This window comes from Urtica dioica, chromosome 1 (assembly GCF_054948205.1).
Source record: "Urtica dioica subsp. dioica isolate 48M chromosome 1, U.dioica_male_clone48M_v1_H2, whole genome shotgun sequence".
Classification (NCBI taxonomy): domain Eukaryota; kingdom Viridiplantae; phylum Streptophyta; class Magnoliopsida; order Rosales; family Urticaceae; genus Urtica; species Urtica dioica.
In genome coordinates this window covers 14,997,584-15,014,678 of record NC_142756.1, presented here as the reverse complement: position 1 = coordinate 15,014,678, position 17,095 = coordinate 14,997,584, and the positions used below count along the sequence as shown (strand labels likewise).

At 39.5% G+C, this 17,095-nt stretch overlaps 4 protein-coding genes across 4 annotated transcripts; 2 read left to right on the top strand and 2 right to left on the bottom strand.

Moving 5' to 3' along the window:
* Window positions 1-928: 928 nt before the first annotated feature.
* On the bottom strand, window positions 929-1,450 carry LOC149407444 (uncharacterized). Its single transcript, XM_089620146.1, has one exon. It carries the CDS (start codon window positions 1,448-1,450, stop codon window positions 929-931), a length of 522 nt encoding a protein of 173 aa, XP_089476272.1.
* A 2,461-nt stretch (window positions 1,451-3,911) lies between these two features.
* On the bottom strand, window positions 3,912-4,894 carry LOC149407443 (uncharacterized). The gene is made up of 3 exons (XM_089620135.1): window positions 4,805-4,894; window positions 4,468-4,604; window positions 3,912-4,363 (listed from the first exon to the last, which is right to left on the bottom strand). Exons 1-3 carry the CDS (start codon window positions 4,892-4,894, stop codon window positions 4,195-4,197), a joined length of 396 nt encoding a protein of 131 aa, XP_089476261.1. The 3' UTR covers window positions 3,912-4,194.
* Window positions 4,895-8,710: 3,816 nt separating this feature from the next.
* On the top strand, window positions 8,711-12,129 carry LOC149407442 (tyrosine aminotransferase-like). The gene is made up of 6 exons (XM_089613881.1): window positions 8,711-9,116; window positions 10,417-10,975; window positions 11,056-11,115; window positions 11,473-11,628; window positions 11,700-11,796; window positions 11,887-12,129. Exons 1-6 carry the CDS (start codon window positions 8,833-8,835, stop codon window positions 12,000-12,002), a joined length of 1,272 nt encoding a protein of 423 aa, XP_089470007.1. The 5' UTR covers window positions 8,711-8,832; the 3' UTR covers window positions 12,003-12,129.
* A 1,879-nt stretch (window positions 12,130-14,008) lies between these two features.
* LOC149407441 (tyrosine aminotransferase-like) lies at window positions 14,009-16,115 on the top strand. Its single transcript, XM_089626646.1, has 6 exons — window positions 14,009-14,254; window positions 14,695-15,247; window positions 15,355-15,414; window positions 15,483-15,638; window positions 15,706-15,799; window positions 15,880-16,115. Exons 1-6 carry the CDS (start codon window positions 14,022-14,024, stop codon window positions 16,002-16,004), a joined length of 1,221 nt encoding a protein of 406 aa, XP_089482772.1. The 5' UTR covers window positions 14,009-14,021; the 3' UTR covers window positions 16,005-16,115.
* Window positions 16,116-17,095: the final 980 nt, after the last annotated feature.

Here is a 17,095-nt window from a genome sequence, read left to right as displayed (position 1 = left end):
AACACAAACACTCTTGAATGAGATTGACCATCTTTTCCGACATTCCGAAATTTCGAAGTACCTTCACAATAAACCCCCATTCCAGCCGGTCATAGGCTTTACTCATATCGATCTTGATACCTAGGATCCCTTCCTTGCCTCTTTTTCGCTTCATCTTCTCCATAACCTCCCGGGCTAAAATCGTGTTCTTGGAAATCCATCTACCCGGAATGAAGGCCGATTGGAAAGGCGACACCATCTTATCCAACACCACCCGAAGTCTTGTCGTGATGATCCTCGTTATCACTTTGAAGCTAAAATTACATAGACTTATCGGTCTAAAGCTATCCACCGAATCCGCATCCACGACCTTCGGAATGAGAACCACATGAGCAAGACTAACCTCTTTATCTAGACCTCCTCCATCGAAGAACTTTTTGACCATTTCACACAACGATCTTCCAACTATCTTCCAAATTTTTTTATAAAACACTCCTTGGAGACCATCGGGTCCCGGCGCCTTTAAACCGGGCATCTCCCACACCGTTCTCCTAATCTCTTCGTCCGAAGGAATGCGTTCAAGCTCTATGTTATCCAGCTCATCTAGAACCGGCTCAATAATCCCCTCAAGATCATCCGGCGAACAAGGATTAGTAGATTTAAAAATTTCGAGGAACTTACAATTTAGATGATCACCAATTTGCTTTCGCGAATAGAGGCTTCTTCCATCGTCACGAACGATTTTTCCGATATAATTACGCTTCCTTCTAATCACCGTAGCCGTATGGAAAAAACGCTTGTTGCCGTCTCCATGCTTGAGCCACTCTTCTCTAGACTTTTGCCTCCACACTCTTTCCTCCATTTCTTGGAGGAGAAAAAGCTTCCGTCTAACTTTCTCCTCCTCCTCAATATTCCTCTCCGAGGCTACGTCATCTTGGATCCGGAGAAGTTACTCTTCGTACTCCTTTATTCTTTTCTTCACCTCTCCCCACGTCTCCGCTTGCCATTTTTGGAGCTTCTTGCCAAGCTCTTTGCTTTTCCTCACGAAATCCCCATTGTTGGGACCTAGCTCCGGTTGGCTCCAACACTCTTCCACGATGGCAATGCAGCTCGGATCGTCTGCCCACGCTTCGTAAAACCGGAACGGCTTCTTTCCCTTATTGTCGTCCATGAAGCAATCCACCAGAATCGGGTTATGGTCCGACTCGAGAGACGGGATAACTCGAGCCCCCGCTTTAGGGTAAAGGCACATCCAATCCGAACAAGCAATGGCTCTATCCAGCTTTTCACGAATTCTTTGACCCGATTCCCTCCCATTCGACCACGTATATTTGCTCCCTCTCGCCCGCACCTCCATTCCTCCAGTGGTCGCAAGGAACCTTCTCAAGATTCTACCCTTCGCCCACGTCACCACACTTCCCCCTTGTTTCTCATTTTGATCAAGAATGAGATTAAGATCACCCACCAACATCCACGGCCTCCCCGACTTAAGAATTGTTTCGCCTAGCCTCTCCCAAAAAACTTGTTTCGCGTGATCATATGGAGGCCCGTAAACACCAAAGAGATCCCAATCCTCGCTCCTTTTTTTTTCCGCGGATCACCGCCCAAATCATGTTCCTCGTCAAATTCCAAATATCCATCACTATCCCTTTCCTCCACCAAATACAAATACCCCCGGCTAATCCATTCGCCGAAACTGCCTCACCTCCCCAAAAACCAAAAAGACTTCTAAAACGCTGCATCCTCTCGTAACTCATCTTCGTTTCCAACAACACTAGAACATCCGGGTTATTTCTCCTCACGAGCCCCCGGAGAGCTTCGCGAGCCGAGTCTCTATTGAGACCCCTACAATTCCATGAGATCACTAACATTGGGGGGTGGGGGACAAGGAATGACCCGTCTCCTCGGTCTTTGTCTTATGCGCTTTTTTGGGCTTGTTGGATCCAACTCTTACAACGTTGGAAGCCCTCTTCTCATAAGTCTTCAGGTCTTTCTTCAGCTTATCCCCAGCTCCCTCATGGAACTTCCCAGGCTCAAAAGCCAACTTGAATTTAGAAGCCAAGACCGAAATATCACCTTTTTTCTCCACGCCATTGACCTTCGACCTCCCATTGCTGACTTCGGTTTTTCTTTTGCTCCAGGGAGACACGACAAGCTCCCCTTCATGATCTCCTCCTATTTTTCTTTTTTGCCCACTTCCCAGTTGTAATCCTGGGCTTGCTAACAGATCCAAACGTCGCAAGTCTTCCTGGGTCACCTCCTCTGCCACGTCGTCCTGATCCTTTAAGCCCACCTGCTGAGAACACACACTTGGGCCCGGCCCATATTCCCCTACAATTCTCTTAGAGTTTTCGCCAAAAGAAACTCCCGCCCTTTCCTTTCCTTGCATTTCCAGCTGTCCACTAACAGCTTTCTTCACTGTTGCACTGGTCAGACTGGGCCCACCACACACATCAACCGCTGGATAAAGCCTTTGCCTCCTAACCTCTTCACATATAACGTTATTTTTCATCAAAAGGGCCTCTGACACTCCAGGGTTTTCGCTCGGCGTCTCTGACAATTCCTCAACAGCTCTCTGACCTTTTCCTTTGTCCACCCTCGAAACCTGGAGGCTTTCCTCTTTATCCCCGAAAATCCCGTTTGACCCTGGGGAGTCTTGGGATTTGTGAACCTCCATGACCGCCATGTTACTCCTTGCCCGCTCGTCCGGCCCAGAACCGGCGAGCTCTTGATCAGTGACCCTCCTCCTCTCTGCCTGTTTCTTTCCCCGTCCCACAAACCTCTCTAACCCGGCATAGCAGGACTTTATCGGAGAGTCCTCGTACATCCATTCTCCGAACATCTGGACTTCCGGTGAGTGTTCGACGGAAACCATGGCGAAACTTCTTCTCGAGCACTCCCCCGAATCATGTCCCAGGTGTCCACACTTGAAGCAGATCTTTCCTAGATTTTCAAATTTGCATTGTATCCACAGGGGTAGCAACTTTTCACGGTCCAGGAAAAATCCGGCAAAAATTGCTTTGTCAACCCTAATTTCCACACACATTTTTAGGTCAATGCCCCTTCTCCCCGAAAAGCCCAAAAACTTTCCGATCATCGGTGCCAACTCCCTAGCACTACCGATGTTGTGAAAACCCGGGGGAAGCCCACAGAGTCTCACCCACACCGGCGTTGACGAAAAATCAAGTTCATCTTCAGTTAATTCAGTCGGCCAAAGCTTAAGGATTAGCTGAAACCCTTTCAGCGTCCAAGGGCGGCCATTCATCACTTTCATCATGTCCTCCCGATCCTCAAACCGGAATTGATACAGGCCTGGTTTTATCTCCTTTACCATCCAAGGTTTTTTGCTCCTCCACACACCATTGAAGACTTCCTTTATCCTTCTCGCCCCGAAGAAGAATGGCGAGAGGATTTTTCCTCCCAGAAATAGGGGATCTTCACGTTCCCCGTCCCCATCGATTCTCTCCGTAATCATAAGTTTTTTCGCTAAGAAAGAGGTTGTTTGAATAACCTCCTCATCCTCCTCCAACTCTCCACTCATGTTGTTCGCTGGTAGACCCTCACAAAACCCTGATAATGATTATACCCTCTTCTCACCCAGTGTTTCCCCTAACTTGCTGATTGTTTTGACTCCAGTGTTTCCCACACAAACTCACCCCAAATCACGACCACCCACCCCCCGACACTCCCCGAACACTCCCCGAGCACAACCTACCCACTCTTTTTCTCTTTGTACGGAGAGAAAAAGGCACTCACTTTTTTCCTTTACCGTACACTATATTTTTCCTTTGTTGTTATATAAGATAAGATTATCTGTTGGGAAATATCGGAAATTACAGGACTTGTAATTCTCAGAAGTCCAACACGCCAGGTTTTCAATACATTCCAATGGGACATGGAAGATGAAGTAACTATGGTATGGTATCAATAAGAACTTCGGACAATAGTTCAATTCTTTCCTAAATAAAAAATTTTTTTTGGGAGCATAACAAAGTACAAAAGTCCCACACAAGTCGAGCTAGAGCGAACCAGTAAACCATATTTGACCACAAATTAAACTATTGAATTCAATATCCGAATCAACGAATAGCTATAAAAGACAAAAATACAGAAAAATTAACAAGATGTCATTGTTCTGCCGAGATTTTCCTTCCTCTCCTTGTGAGTATAAAGGGTCGCCCGTAACGAGACATTGCAGAGACTGGTTTAGGGGTTTCATTCTCTTTTGTCTTCTTCGAAATCCTCGTCCGACAGCCCGTCCTCGAGTGACTTAGTCTCCGGTGCAGTTCGAACGTCTTTGGTAGGGTTTAACGAGGGTTTTTTCAGCGATAAGTTTGTATCGTCTCTGTCAAACTCTTCGCTTCCGTCGTCGGAGTATGCGTACCTACCGAAACAACAATCAAATAAATCATCAAATGTTAACGTTAAAAAATACGAAAAAAAAACAAGTTTTTCAAGAATCTGGTTCAGTTATTAATTTTTTTTTACCTCATTGAAGTTTGGGACGGTGCCCAGAGAACGCATATGACACATAGGAGAGAGAAAGACAGGACTTGCCAGAACGCCGGGATGATCCAAGCACTTTGCCACTGCTCGTTGTAGATATCGTTCGATTTGAAATACAGCTGCAATTACAAACAAAAAAAAAATCATCAGACATAATTACTAATTTACTATAAAACAAAGCTTATAACAGAATTACAAACTTAGACTCACTTTCCTTATCAAGTTTATAAGCACTACACAGCTTGTGTAACTAATACTCTTTATTTAAAAATAAAATAAAAAAATAAAAAAAAGAGAGGATAATTTCTTCATATATTACCTCGTAGCATATCCAACCAACTGACGTAATGACAGCGACGGCCAGCGCGTTCGTGAACTTCCTGTAAATATCGAGCTCGTGTTGCCCCATTTTTTTTTTAAGGAATTTGAATATGTGTTCAGTTTCGATTTTGAGGGTTTCACATTGTATCTCATCGTATGGCATCGTATCGCATCGTACGACATCGTACAGCATCGTACGATATCGTACATTATAATGTGTATGAATTTTATCGTACATTATAATGTATCGTATCGCATCGTACGGCATCGTACAGCATCGTACGACATCGTACGATATCGTACATTATAATGTACGATAAAATTCATACACATTATAATGTACGATATCGTACGATGCCGTACGATACGATACGATGCCGTACGATGAGATACAATGTGAAACCCTCAAAATCGAAGCTGAACACATACCCAAATTCCTTAAAAAAAAAAATCGACCACGGAAAATCACTAGTACAAAAAAGACCTTTGGGTGCGACTTTTTTCGCACCTGAAAGTCAATTTTCGCACCCAATGATACCTTTGGGTGCGACTTTAGGTGCGACTTTTCCGCACCCGAAAGTTCGCACCTAAAGGTCTTGGGTGCGAACAGTCGCACCCAAAAGTTGTGACTTTCGGGTGCGACATTTAGGTGCGACTTTTCGCACCCAAAGTCGCACCTAAAATGTCATAAAAATCCATTGAAAAGGCGGGTAAAAGAGCATTGGGTGCGACTTTGTCGCACCCGATAGTCAAAAGTCGCACCCGATAGTCAGTTTTGGGGAAAAAAAAATAGTACTTTAGACGTCGCTCTATTATAAAGTGACTTTAAATCTTTGAAAAATGTAACTCTTTAAAGCCACGGCTATATATCAAGATTCAAAAATTCAAAAAATGTCATCTTGAAACGACATAAAACTGGGTACAACAAGCTCAAAGACATAAGAGATTGAAACTCTACAAACAATCATAAGAACGAGAAGAAAAAAAAAATGAAGACATGAAAAACAACAAGAGACTTTAGGACCAGAAAACAATCACTACTTGATCAGCGAATCAATTACACATATACACGCCAGTCTCGTACCTGTTCAGGGTCTCGTAAAAGTCGGTCTTACCCTCGGTGGCGGGCCGGAGAGACAACCCGGACAACGACCCGACGGTCTACACATTTAAAGAGGTAACGAAATTAGTACATTATACAATCTTACCTCATCATAGAGTGCAATGGCGTTACTCTCAAAGATTGGACGGTTAGGTGTTTCCAATACGGGAACCTAGACAATGAACAAAAAGAGATCTCAGACAAGCTTGGAATTTACCAAAGTTTAAGCCCTTAGCTATCTACAAGAACCTGTCAAAGTTATAACTTCGCAATATTTTTACCAAAACGGTAAATCAGTTTATTTATTTTCATAATAGAGTTGTCTATAGGTCAATTTTTGGTTTTGTAGTAAATGAAACTCATACCAGTTTGCGTTGACAAATCACAATAAATTCCTCTGTATTTCATGTACCTTGATCAAATTTTTAAAATAATCTACATTAGAGTCACTTCACTTAAAAAAAAACAAACATGGTCAAAGAAACAAACCCGACACACCAAAACAGAACATAATAAAAATATGGTTAAAGCTATCTTTTTTTTATAATGCCACAACCAACGCCTCAGGGATGTTCAAATCCACATTTTCAACAAATTACCAAAATCAGATGCAGATGAACCAAATACCATTTCACGAAAGTATGAGTTTGGTTTAAGAACCTTCTTAGATATTAAATAAGAATTTATAAGTTAGTCATATGGACAATGGAAAAATATTTTAGTAGCAAGTAATGAGTTATGCAAATTTAAAAGGAAACCATTACCAAAGAATTATGAAAGTACTATTCTAAGGGGTTTTTTTTTATGCTCCAACAAAGACCGTGATTCAAAATAATAAACCACAAAGTTATAGATGGTCATATAAGGGCTCATCATCAGAGTAACGATAAATGACTCATTTCAAATAAACTTATTTCTAGTTTTCTATTGTCGTTCAGCTCCAGCAAGGTCAATGATACTTAGATCAACATTATTGCAGCTAAAGTATGATTAATAATAATTAGACTTATTTTGATCAAAGAAACGTATCAAGAATGCTATAAGGCCAAACAATCTCAAGAGTAACAGCTGAACTAGAAGCAACCACACAAGTTCTATCAGCTGCAATAATGTTGGTAAAAAGAATCAAATACAACCAACAAACTTATTAAATTCAATTAGCTTCCATTCAGAAGTTGGTAAGAAGAAAAAATAAAATAAAAAAAGACTGAGTGATGAGCTGAGTTAAAAAGCATTCATTAGCTCATAGAGTTTGCATAATTACAAGGCGTTAAAAGTATTCCGCGCAATCTAGCTACGTGTAGAAAACGCCATAAATTTTTTTTAGTGGCTGGCTTCAAAAAGTGTCTAAGAAATCGTTTTAATGGCAGATTTTGAACGTCGCTTTTCTACTAGTGCGATTACCTTGGATTGCTAGTTCCATGATTGACTATAGGAATTTGTTGAAGTAGCTAGACGCCTAAGCATTGCTTTAGCTATTAAACACTCTGTCTCATTAGCATCTGATACAATTACCTGTTTACACACCCCAAAACAGAACAGAAAAATCAATATTCTTTCGTACCCTTCCTACATAAACTCTTCAATCATCAAATTCAACGAACTAACCTCTTGAAGCCCTTTTTATGGTTGATGATCTTAAATCGGCTCTGTCAGAGCATAAAGCAAATATCTTCTCCCCGAAACCACCAATCTCAATCACACGGCCGGAACCAAAACCACAACCAAACTCGTCCAAAACCAAGAACAAATCCATAACCACAAGAATCATCACCGAAATCCATTCCAAAACATAACCAAACCATCAAACTCAATTAAAATAAAAAAAAACCCCCAAATTCCTAAAACGAACCCTAGAATCCGAATTAAGAAGTGGGGAAGAAGATTTTCTTTACCTTGCTTCCCGAAATCCAGTCTCCTCGGCGCCGTCTCCAACTTTTCCCGGCGTCCTCGGCGTGCTCGCGGCGGCGCTCGCTCCTTCTCGGCCGCGCGCGCGAGGTGATGCTCGGTCTCGGTGGCGGCTGTCGGCCGCGCGTCCTCTCCCTCGGTGGCTCTCCTTCTCAGTCTCGCTTTCTCGCTCCCCCTCAATCTCTCTTTCTCTCTCTCGGCCGCTCAACCTCTTCTTCTTCTTTTCTTTTCTTTTCTTTTCTCTTCTTCTCTTTCCTTTCTCTTCTTCTTCTAATGAGATAGAATTTGGCAGAGTAAGTAAAAACAGGAAACGAAATTTTAGAAGTGAAATAAGAGGGAACAAAATCCCGCTAAATTTTCCAAATGTTTTGGACTTTTGGGTGCGACTTTGTCGCACCCAAAGGTATGATAAGCTTTTGGGTGCGACTTTTCGCACCCAAATTTAAAAAAAATCAGCGAAATTTTTTTATTACTTCAGTGACATTTGGGTGCGAAAAGTCGCACCCGAAAGTTATTTTTGGTGCGACTTTTAGGTGCGAAAAGTCGCACCCAAAAGTCATCCGCACCGAAAAACTGTATTTGTAGTAGTGAATTCTAATCCTAGCGCAACCAATTCGAAGATGAAAAGAATTGTGATGAAAATGATTTGAAAATGAGAAAAAAAAATATGGGTTTTGTGAATCGGGGGTATTTTTGTCCAAAATGTGTCCAAAAGTCCATATTTAGATATTTTTAAACATTATGGTCTAATTTTGATATTTAATGGTTTATTAAGGCCAATTAATGAAATTTTGCTTAAGATGAGTCGCTAGCTCATAATATATTACTCTTTTTTTTGTTTTCTTGACAAATGAACTGTCATGTACAGTCACAATCACAGAGGGCACATGCATATATATGGACGAGGAATATAAAAATAGAAAGAGAAAATTAAAATAATTATAAACAAGGCGTTGATCTGGTAGTAGGTTTCTGGTGAGCACGTGATAGGAGGAAAGAAAGAAAGAAAGAGAAAAATGGGGGAGAAGATGGAAGAGGAGAGATGGCAGTTCTCAGGCGGCGGAGGAGGAGATGGAATTAATAACAAGGCCTCGGGGATGACGGTGAGAGGAGTTCTGACGGCGCTGGGGCAGAGCATAGGCGGCGGAAAAGGAAGCGTGGTGCCTCTGGGGCACGGCGACCCCTCTCACTTCCCTTCCTTCCGACCACCGCCCGTGGCTGAGGAAGCCATCGTCAATGCCCTCAGGACCGCCCGCCACAACTCCTACTCCCCCATCAACGGCCTTCCCTCCGCCAGGAGGTATATTCATCAGAAACTTTACAAAATGCCCAATCTCAAATTTTTTGATAAACATGATCAAAGTATTGCTAATGATAAAAAAAAAAGTACTTTTTTTTTGGTATATGATATTGCAAATTGAATATATTACTGAATAGTTGTCACATATGTTATTCTAAATAACTTATTTATTTTACCTATATAAATTTATTTATGAACGTTAAAAATAAATAAAAAAAATTATCAAGTCAAGGATAAGGTAACTGGGTATGGATTGACAGTTTTGTTATATGGACTCAGGCTCGTTTTAAACTACAATGCGTAATGCCCATTTATGTGATAAAAGTGGTATTCGACCTGTTTAAATCGGGTATTACCCTATTTTTGGTTGCGGTGATCATTGAATACGGATAACTGGTGCAAGTTCTTTAATGTTAGCCATGTGATGTGTTGATGCCAGAAATGAAAAAATATCAATGCTATCAATATATCTGATTTGTTGAATGATTCATGAACTCCGCTCATGTAGTTATTGTAGTTCTTTGAATGTTTGAATAATGGAGTCCTACCTCATAATTAATGTCAAGTATAGCTCACATACTTCTTGAAAGTAAGTCTTTTTTTTTGTATGTTTTATAATCTTCCAACGCATCCAACAAATATTAGAACTAGAGTTCTATAATGCTGTATGTCAGTGAATGAAACGCCGCATCTGTGCATCAAGGTTATGAGTTATGAAACCCTTAAATGGCCGTTGATTAATGCTTGTTTGTTTCTTTAGAATGTTGTATTCGCTGGTTCTTTAAATGAAGGTATCTCAAGAGTTAACAGGACCATGAGTTATTTCAATGCAGTTAAGATGTCAATGAATAGACTTAATGTCAGACCTTAATGCCGTTACTACGGGGGAGTGGTTATGTTTGGCTTAGCTTATTAACTCTGCTTTTAGCTTTTTCTGAAAGTTCAACTATTTTAAAATGTTTGATAAAAATATTTTTTTAGTAAAAATTGAAAAGTGCTTTTACAAAATATAGAAGAAAATTGGAAAAGCAAAATTTTTGTAGTTTTTGAGAAAAACATTTTTTTTTTCAAAAGGTGAATCTAAGAACACTTTATAAATGCAAAATTATGCCAAACAGTGACCATATACGACCGGCCGGACGATTAGTTTCTTAAGAATAATGTTTATGTCAAACAAGACATGTTTTTTTAAATTTTTTTTTTTTACTAATTTGGACCAAAATCCACTGTCATCATGACTTACAAGTACAACCAGCAACTTTTTCAAATTTCTCGTCTATAATTGTGAAACGAGTAATAGGGCGGTGGCGGAGTATCTAGGGGAGGGTGTTCCGCACGAGTTGTCGGAGAGCGACGTGTACATGAGCGTGGGATGCACACAAGGCATAGAAGTGATGATCCGGTCTCTGGCGCGTCCCGGCGCCAACATCCTTCTCCCCACCCCCGGTTTCCCTTACTACGAGTCGTATGCCGCCTTCTGCGGACTCGAGGCCCGCCACTTCCCGCTCCTCCCCCACCGGGGATGGGAGGCGGACCTCGACGCCCTCGAAGCCCTCTCCGACCGCAACACCGTGGCCTTGGTGGTCATCAACCCCGGGAACCCCACCGGGGCCGTTTACTCCCGCGCCCACTTGGAGAAGATCGCCCGCACCGCAAGGAAGCTCGGCGTGCTCGTGATCGCCGACGAGGTCTACGACCGCCTCGTGTTCGGAAGCAACCCCTTTGTTCCCATGGGAGTGTTCGCTTCCATCGCGCCCGTCGTCACGCTCGGCTCCATATCCAAGCGGTGGTGTGTGCCGGGTTGGCGCCTCGGGTGGATTGTCACTCATGACCCCAATGGCATTCTAAAGAGATCCAATGTAACTAAATTATCCCCCAATGGCTTTTATTAATTTTGATGGTGAGGGTGACGGTGATGGTGTTTATTTATGTGATATAGATGATGGAGGAGATTATTGGAGTTCTCAATCTCTCAGCGGATCCTGCAACTCTCATTCAGGTTTCATATTATATTATATATATTAAAGTAGAGAAATCCTCTCTGCTCACCATTTTTATTTTTAGAATTTAAAAAAAAAAAAATTAGAGATCGGACCCGAAACATAAATAGTGTTCATTCTACCGATTTTTATTTTATTTTTATCAGAAAGATAAAAATATCTCCAAAAAATTTGAAATACATTTTTTTTAAACTTAAATATTTATGAAAATGTCTCTATATATTTCTTCCTCTAGACTAAAATATATTAATTATTCATAGACTCTCATTCTCTCTCATTCATGTTTCATATATAAAATAAAAAATATTACTGAGTACAATGTATCAGAAATAATACATATTGGTGTTTTATGTCAGGGAGCGCTGCCTGAGATCCTGGAGAGGACAAAGGAGGAGCATTTCACGAAGATAGTGAATCTTCTCCGCCAAACAGCGGAGATGTGTTACAGCAAAGTTAAGGAAATCCCTTGCTTCGATTGTCCCAGCAAACCACAAGGCTCTATGTTTGTCATGGTACGTTACGTACCTTATTTTTCATTGCTTACTGGCTATAATTTCTTACGTGATGTGATGTTATGTTGCAGGTGAAATTGGATGTGTCGTTGCTGGACGACGTTATTAGCGACGATTTCGAGTTTTGCGTCAACCTTGCCAAAGAGGAATCGGTCATATTGTTGCCAGGTGAGTATTATTATTGGATAGACCAATTAAGGAGAGAAGAGATGATGATGATGATGATAATAAGAGTAATGATTGTTGTTGTCGTTGCAGGTACGGCCGTGGGAATGAGCAATTGGTTGCGAATCACCTACGCCGTCGAGCCGTCCCTTCTGGAAGATGGTCTTTCAAGGATTCAATCTTTTTGCCAAAGGCATTCCAAACCATAACACCACGCGCGTTTCTTGTAATTTCCATCCACTCAGAATAACTAAGAATAAAGGAAATTACAAATTGTCTTGGAAATACTTTGTGATTTTGCTTATTTAATTAAGAATATTGCTGATTCCAAGCGCATATTGTGCTAATATTCTTAACTTATATTCTACAGGACCTTGTTCTAAGTCTAGCCGATCCTTCGTGCTTAAGTTACTCCACAATTATTAATGATGGTTGACTTGGTATATCAAAGCCAATCATATATATTTGGGAGTTGGGAATGTTAAGTTGACAGCATTTATTCAAAATTAAAATTCTTTTGAGGGCAACATGACAATATGTAAAATTTAAAATAAAACCTTAAGGTTTACTACTAGTCTAAATTATATAAGTAGAGATTGTTATTGACCCTAATAAGTACAAGTATAAAAATCTCATTTCCTCTCCATTTCTTCCATCCTTGTCTTCAATCTCTCATCTTCATCTTTGTCCAATTTAATCTTCCTCGTCGACGTCTGTATACTTATCATTGGTGATTGTTGGATTCATCATCATCTACGTCTCTCTTTGGTAAATTCAATATATTTATATGTATGTATACTTTAACTTGCATTGTTATATGTCTTCTTAGATAAGAAACATGATTGTATTGTACCAATTTTTCAGTTTCTAAACTTTTTATTTGTTGTTATCAATAAATAAAATTGAAAAAAAAAAATTGGCAATAGCAACCCATTTTGAAGTCGTTGTTGTATGAAAAATTGCCAGTCAAATGTATGAAAAATTTCATAAAAAACATCGAAATTGTTTTTAAACACGTTTAAATCGAAGTTCAAAATAGACATGTTAAAAATTCAAAAAAATTGAAGTTTTTTAATAAGCTTAGAAAATATATTGTAAAACTTTGAAATATGAGTTCAAAACTTCGAAATTCATTTCAAAACTTCGAAAAACTGGGTATTTTTATACAAGCACAAGTAATTTTCCCTGAAAATCTAACTACAAGTTGTTAAAACACGAATTTACTCATATTGAAAAAAAAACATAAAAAAAAAAATCAACAAAATTTTAAGGCCAAACCTAAGAATGAGCGTGGGTTGTGTTTTGGATTGAGGCGGTATTGTTTTGAAAAATAAGGTTAATTTTGACATTCCACAAGACCTTAACCTTATTTTTTCTTATATGCACAAAAATGGACCTTAGTTTTCAGATGTTGTGTCTCAAAAATCTTGGTTTATCAAATCTCGAATTAATACTGTCCCTCCCTCTAAAATGGACGGGATGAAGGGTTAATATTGAAAAGTAGAAAAAAAAAACATTTTTGTGTTTTGCTATCAATATTTACTTCTATACACTCCAATTCATCCTTCGTTTTGTTGGCATGGGTCGGCGGAGCAGATCTATATTTCTTTGCCATTGGACTTGGTCACTTGGATTAGATCTGAGTAATAATTGATCTAAGATGTTAAAGAAAGGGAATTTTCAGTATCATTTGAAGGTCTTAAAATAATCATCCATATATATATATATATATATATATATATATATATATATATATTAATTTACCCTTAATAAATATATTGAGCTCCAATGCAACATTTGATAGTGGATAAATGCTCATCATCATGCAATATATGTCAAATATGTAGTCTTACAACAAGTGGAAAAAGGGTCATCCAAAATAAAATAAAATAGAAGAGTAGGTAGATGGGGAAAATATATATATATATATATATATATATATATATATATATATATATATATATGTATGTATATATATATATGTATGTATATTTGTATGGTACTTATTGACGGGATAAGTGAAAGAAATAGGAGTTGTGCCACATTTCATGCCGCGCGGGCATGCATGCATGCATTTGTTATGCGATTTAAAAGTAGTTAAGCAATCAGCAATAATCATGCTTCAATGAATCCCGAACCTCTTCTCTTACTTATTTGTATATATATATATTGGCCAAACTCTAATTATCCAAAGGAAAAAGGAAGAGAAAAAAAGAAGAAGAAGAAGCATGTCGTCGGTGGAGATGAGAACGACGGTGAGAGCGGTTCTGAACAGTTTGATGCAACATCTCGGAGACGAGGATCGCAAAGGGTCGGTGGTGGTGAATATGGCTCACGGAGACCCCTCAAACTACCCTTCCTTCCACCCTCCTCCGGCCGCTGAAGAGGCTCTTGTTCGCTCCATCAGGTCCGCCAAATACAACTCCTATGCCCCCACCAACGGCCTTGCTTCTGCCAGAAGGTACCTCCTTGTTTAAACAACCCAAAACCCTATCTAACACACCTATTTACGTCTATATAACATTTTTTTTTTCTTTCTCTTTTTTATATATAAAAAATATATATAAGAGCCCCTTCATAAAACATACATCACATTAGCCCAGTTATATGCGTGTATGGGCTATGTCCCCCACAACATTTTTGGTTTTTTTAGTTTTCTAATTTATTATTAATAACTCTTCTCGTTGGTTCTTTTTAGATATTTATTTAGTCTTCGATTTATCAATTATTTTGTAATTAAATTAGTCTCCGGCCTGAAATATCTTGATGATGATAAAAATAATTAAAAATAAATAAATTTTAAATTTGATCTTAAACAAGGAGATCAAATTTTTAAAAGATTTAATTTCGCCACTTGGTTCTTGTCAAGTTTGATTTATGGCTCCCCCCTGGATGCAACAGGGCTGTGGCGGAGTATCTGTCTCCTGATTTAAGCGCCGACGACGTGTTTATGACGATCGGATGCTCGCAAGGCATCGAAGTGATGCTCCAAGTCCTGTCCGATCACCGCCCCAAAGCCAACATTCTGCTCCCGAAACCGGGCTATCCCTACTATGAGTCGCGCGCTTCGTGTTCCGGTCTCGAAGTCCGCCACTTCCCTCTCCTTCAAGACCAGTCCTGGGAGGTCGACCTCCGAAGCGTCGAGGCTCTCTGCGACGAAAACACCGTCGCCATGGTCGTCATCAACCCCGGGAACCCCACGGGGAGCGTCTACACCCGGGCCCACCTCGAGCGCGTGGCCCGCACGGCAAGGAAGCTCGGGATCCTCGTCATCTCGGACGAAGTCTACGAGCGCCTCGTGTTCGGGGACGAACCCTTCGTTGCCATGGGAGAGTTCGGGTCCATCGCCCCCGTCGTGACTCTCGGCTCCATATCGAAGCGCTGGTGCGTGCCAGGCTGGCGTATTGGATGGATAGCCGCTCACGACGCAACCGGAATTCTCAAACAATCCGGGGTCAGTTTAGAATTAGTACTCATTTATATATATACGTACATATATAGATACAACTGTATAGGACAACATGTTGTGTGTGATATTAATCAACTCTTGGCTTGCCACAGCTTTGCAAGAGGATATTTGAATGCCTCAACATCAGTTGCCATCCTGCAACATTCATTCAGGTGATTAATTAATTAATTAAATAGAATTAATTGATGAAAATTATTAGTAACATTGATTCACGTATCAGAGCGCTCTCCCTGACATCCTTGAGCAAACGAAGGAAGATCATTTTGGGAGAATTGTGAATGTACTGAGAGAATGTGCGGATGCGTGCTACGAGAAGCTCAAAGAAATCCCGAGTCTGAGCTGTCCGTACAGGCCACAAGGATCCATGTCTGTCATGGTAAGATGCTATAAATAATTAAAACAGGATTTCATGTATGTAACAGTTTTGAGTGTATTGAATTCAGGTGAAGGTAAATGTATGGTTGCTGAGTGACATCGGCGACGATATGGAGTTCTGTGTGAAGCTGGCCAAGGAAGAATCAATGATGGTTCTACCAGGCACGTAATTAATTAATATTATGAAGAAGAAGAAGAATGAGTGAGAGTGATATATGTATTGACATGATGTTTAATTGCAGGCGTGGCTGTGGGGATGAAGAATTGGGTGCGCATAACTTTTGCGGTAGAGCCTTCAGTTGTGGAAGATGGACTTTCGAGGATTAAATCGTTCTGCCAAAGGCATTCTTTCCAAACCAGCAATTGAGGGATTGGATCCAATCTCCTACTCATTCTATAAACAAGCACAACTGCCTTTTGTTTGAGAAATGTTGGACTGAGTAGAGGACCTGTTTAGAAACTCTCTACTAATATTAGTAAGGGAGTAATGTGGTTAAGGCGTGATTTTGGCTCAATCAATACCAAGTGATCCTTCCAAGTTAACAAGTTTGGAATCCCAACATCTCAAACAAAAGGAAAAGCAGGACACTTCATTGCTGATGCACTCTTATAATACGAAAACATCAATATATTGATAAAATTTGAGTTTCTTCCAAGAAAACATATATATACAAAACACTTTATATATATATATATATATATATATATATATATAGGTGTTTTGCGTGTATAAAAATGCATGGAAGAACAAACTATTAAAGTTAAAATTATAGTTAATAACGACATAAATACTCAATATTCTGAGTTGTATACAGTTATATATCACATTTTTCGTTAGCATAAATATCAAACGTTTAAGTTGGCTATTTTCCTAATGAGTATATAACCACAAAAACTATTTAGCAATTATGCCGCAATCCCTCTAATAATTAAAAACAAATGAATTTTTAGATTATCGGTTCGAAATTGAGCAATATCTCATAATTTTATTGTTTTAGTCTTTTGACATATTCAAACTTTCTTGCAACCAATCGTCCAAATTAAAGTTTGAAAATGCGAATAAAAAAATGAAATGGCTTAGTTTTAGGAACAATTTCCGAGAATGAGATGCTTTGATTATGAAAAAAGGTTAAAGTAATGCAATTTTGGATATTGTTGTTGGTTCTTATGACTTTTTTGATATTTTTATCAAATTTCAAGATTATTACCATTTATCGTGCATCAGAATCATTGAAGTCGAGCTACTATTCCTGCTTACATTTATGTTGCTCTTCACGACACCAACAAATGAAAGAAAAAATACACAAACTAAATTGTTTTAATTAAATAATCATGAATAGTTCATCAATTATTAACCTTAAATAATTAATACCCAACAATCGCTGTTATCGAAATGAATATAAACTCAATCCGTAAAATTACATTTGTTTCTAGTTAAAAAAATCATTTATCATTATT

What these genes read in the sequence shown, in the direction of transcription:
- LOC149407444 (XM_089620146.1), bottom strand. Translation starts at nt 1,450, where the DNA reads ATGTTGGTGGGTGATCTTAATCTCATTCTTGATCAAAATGAGAAACAA.
- LOC149407443 (XM_089620135.1), bottom strand. Translation starts at nt 4,894, where the DNA reads ATGGGGCAACACGAGCTCGATATTTACAGGAAGTTCACGAACGCGCTG. An exon ending in TTGGTTGGATATGCTACGAG is followed by an intron (nt 4,605 to 4,804) that starts GTAATATATGAA and finishes TTGTAATTGCAG; the next exon opens with CTGTATTTCAAATCGAACGA. An exon ending in CCGTCCCAAACTTCAATGAG is followed by an intron (nt 4,364 to 4,467) that starts GTAAAAAAAAAT and finishes TTGTTTCGGTAG; the next exon opens with GTACGCATACTCCGACGACG.
- LOC149407442 (XM_089613881.1), top strand. Translation starts at nt 8,833, where the DNA reads ATGGGGGAGAAGATGGAAGAGGAGAGATGGCAGTTCTCAGGCGGCGGA. An exon ending in GGCCTTCCCTCCGCCAGGAG is followed by an intron (nt 9,117 to 10,416) that starts GTATATTCATCA and finishes AACGAGTAATAG; the next exon opens with GGCGGTGGCGGAGTATCTAG. An exon ending in AAGGCTCTATGTTTGTCATG is followed by an intron (nt 11,629 to 11,699) that starts GTACGTTACGTA and finishes GTTATGTTGCAG; the next exon opens with GTGAAATTGGATGTGTCGTT.
- LOC149407441 (XM_089626646.1), top strand. Translation starts at nt 14,022, where the DNA reads ATGTCGTCGGTGGAGATGAGAACGACGGTGAGAGCGGTTCTGAACAGT. An exon ending in GGCCTTGCTTCTGCCAGAAG is followed by an intron (nt 14,255 to 14,694) that starts GTACCTCCTTGT and finishes TGGATGCAACAG; the next exon opens with GGCTGTGGCGGAGTATCTGT. An exon ending in AAGGATCCATGTCTGTCATG is followed by an intron (nt 15,639 to 15,705) that starts GTAAGATGCTAT and finishes TATTGAATTCAG; the next exon opens with GTGAAGGTAAATGTATGGTT.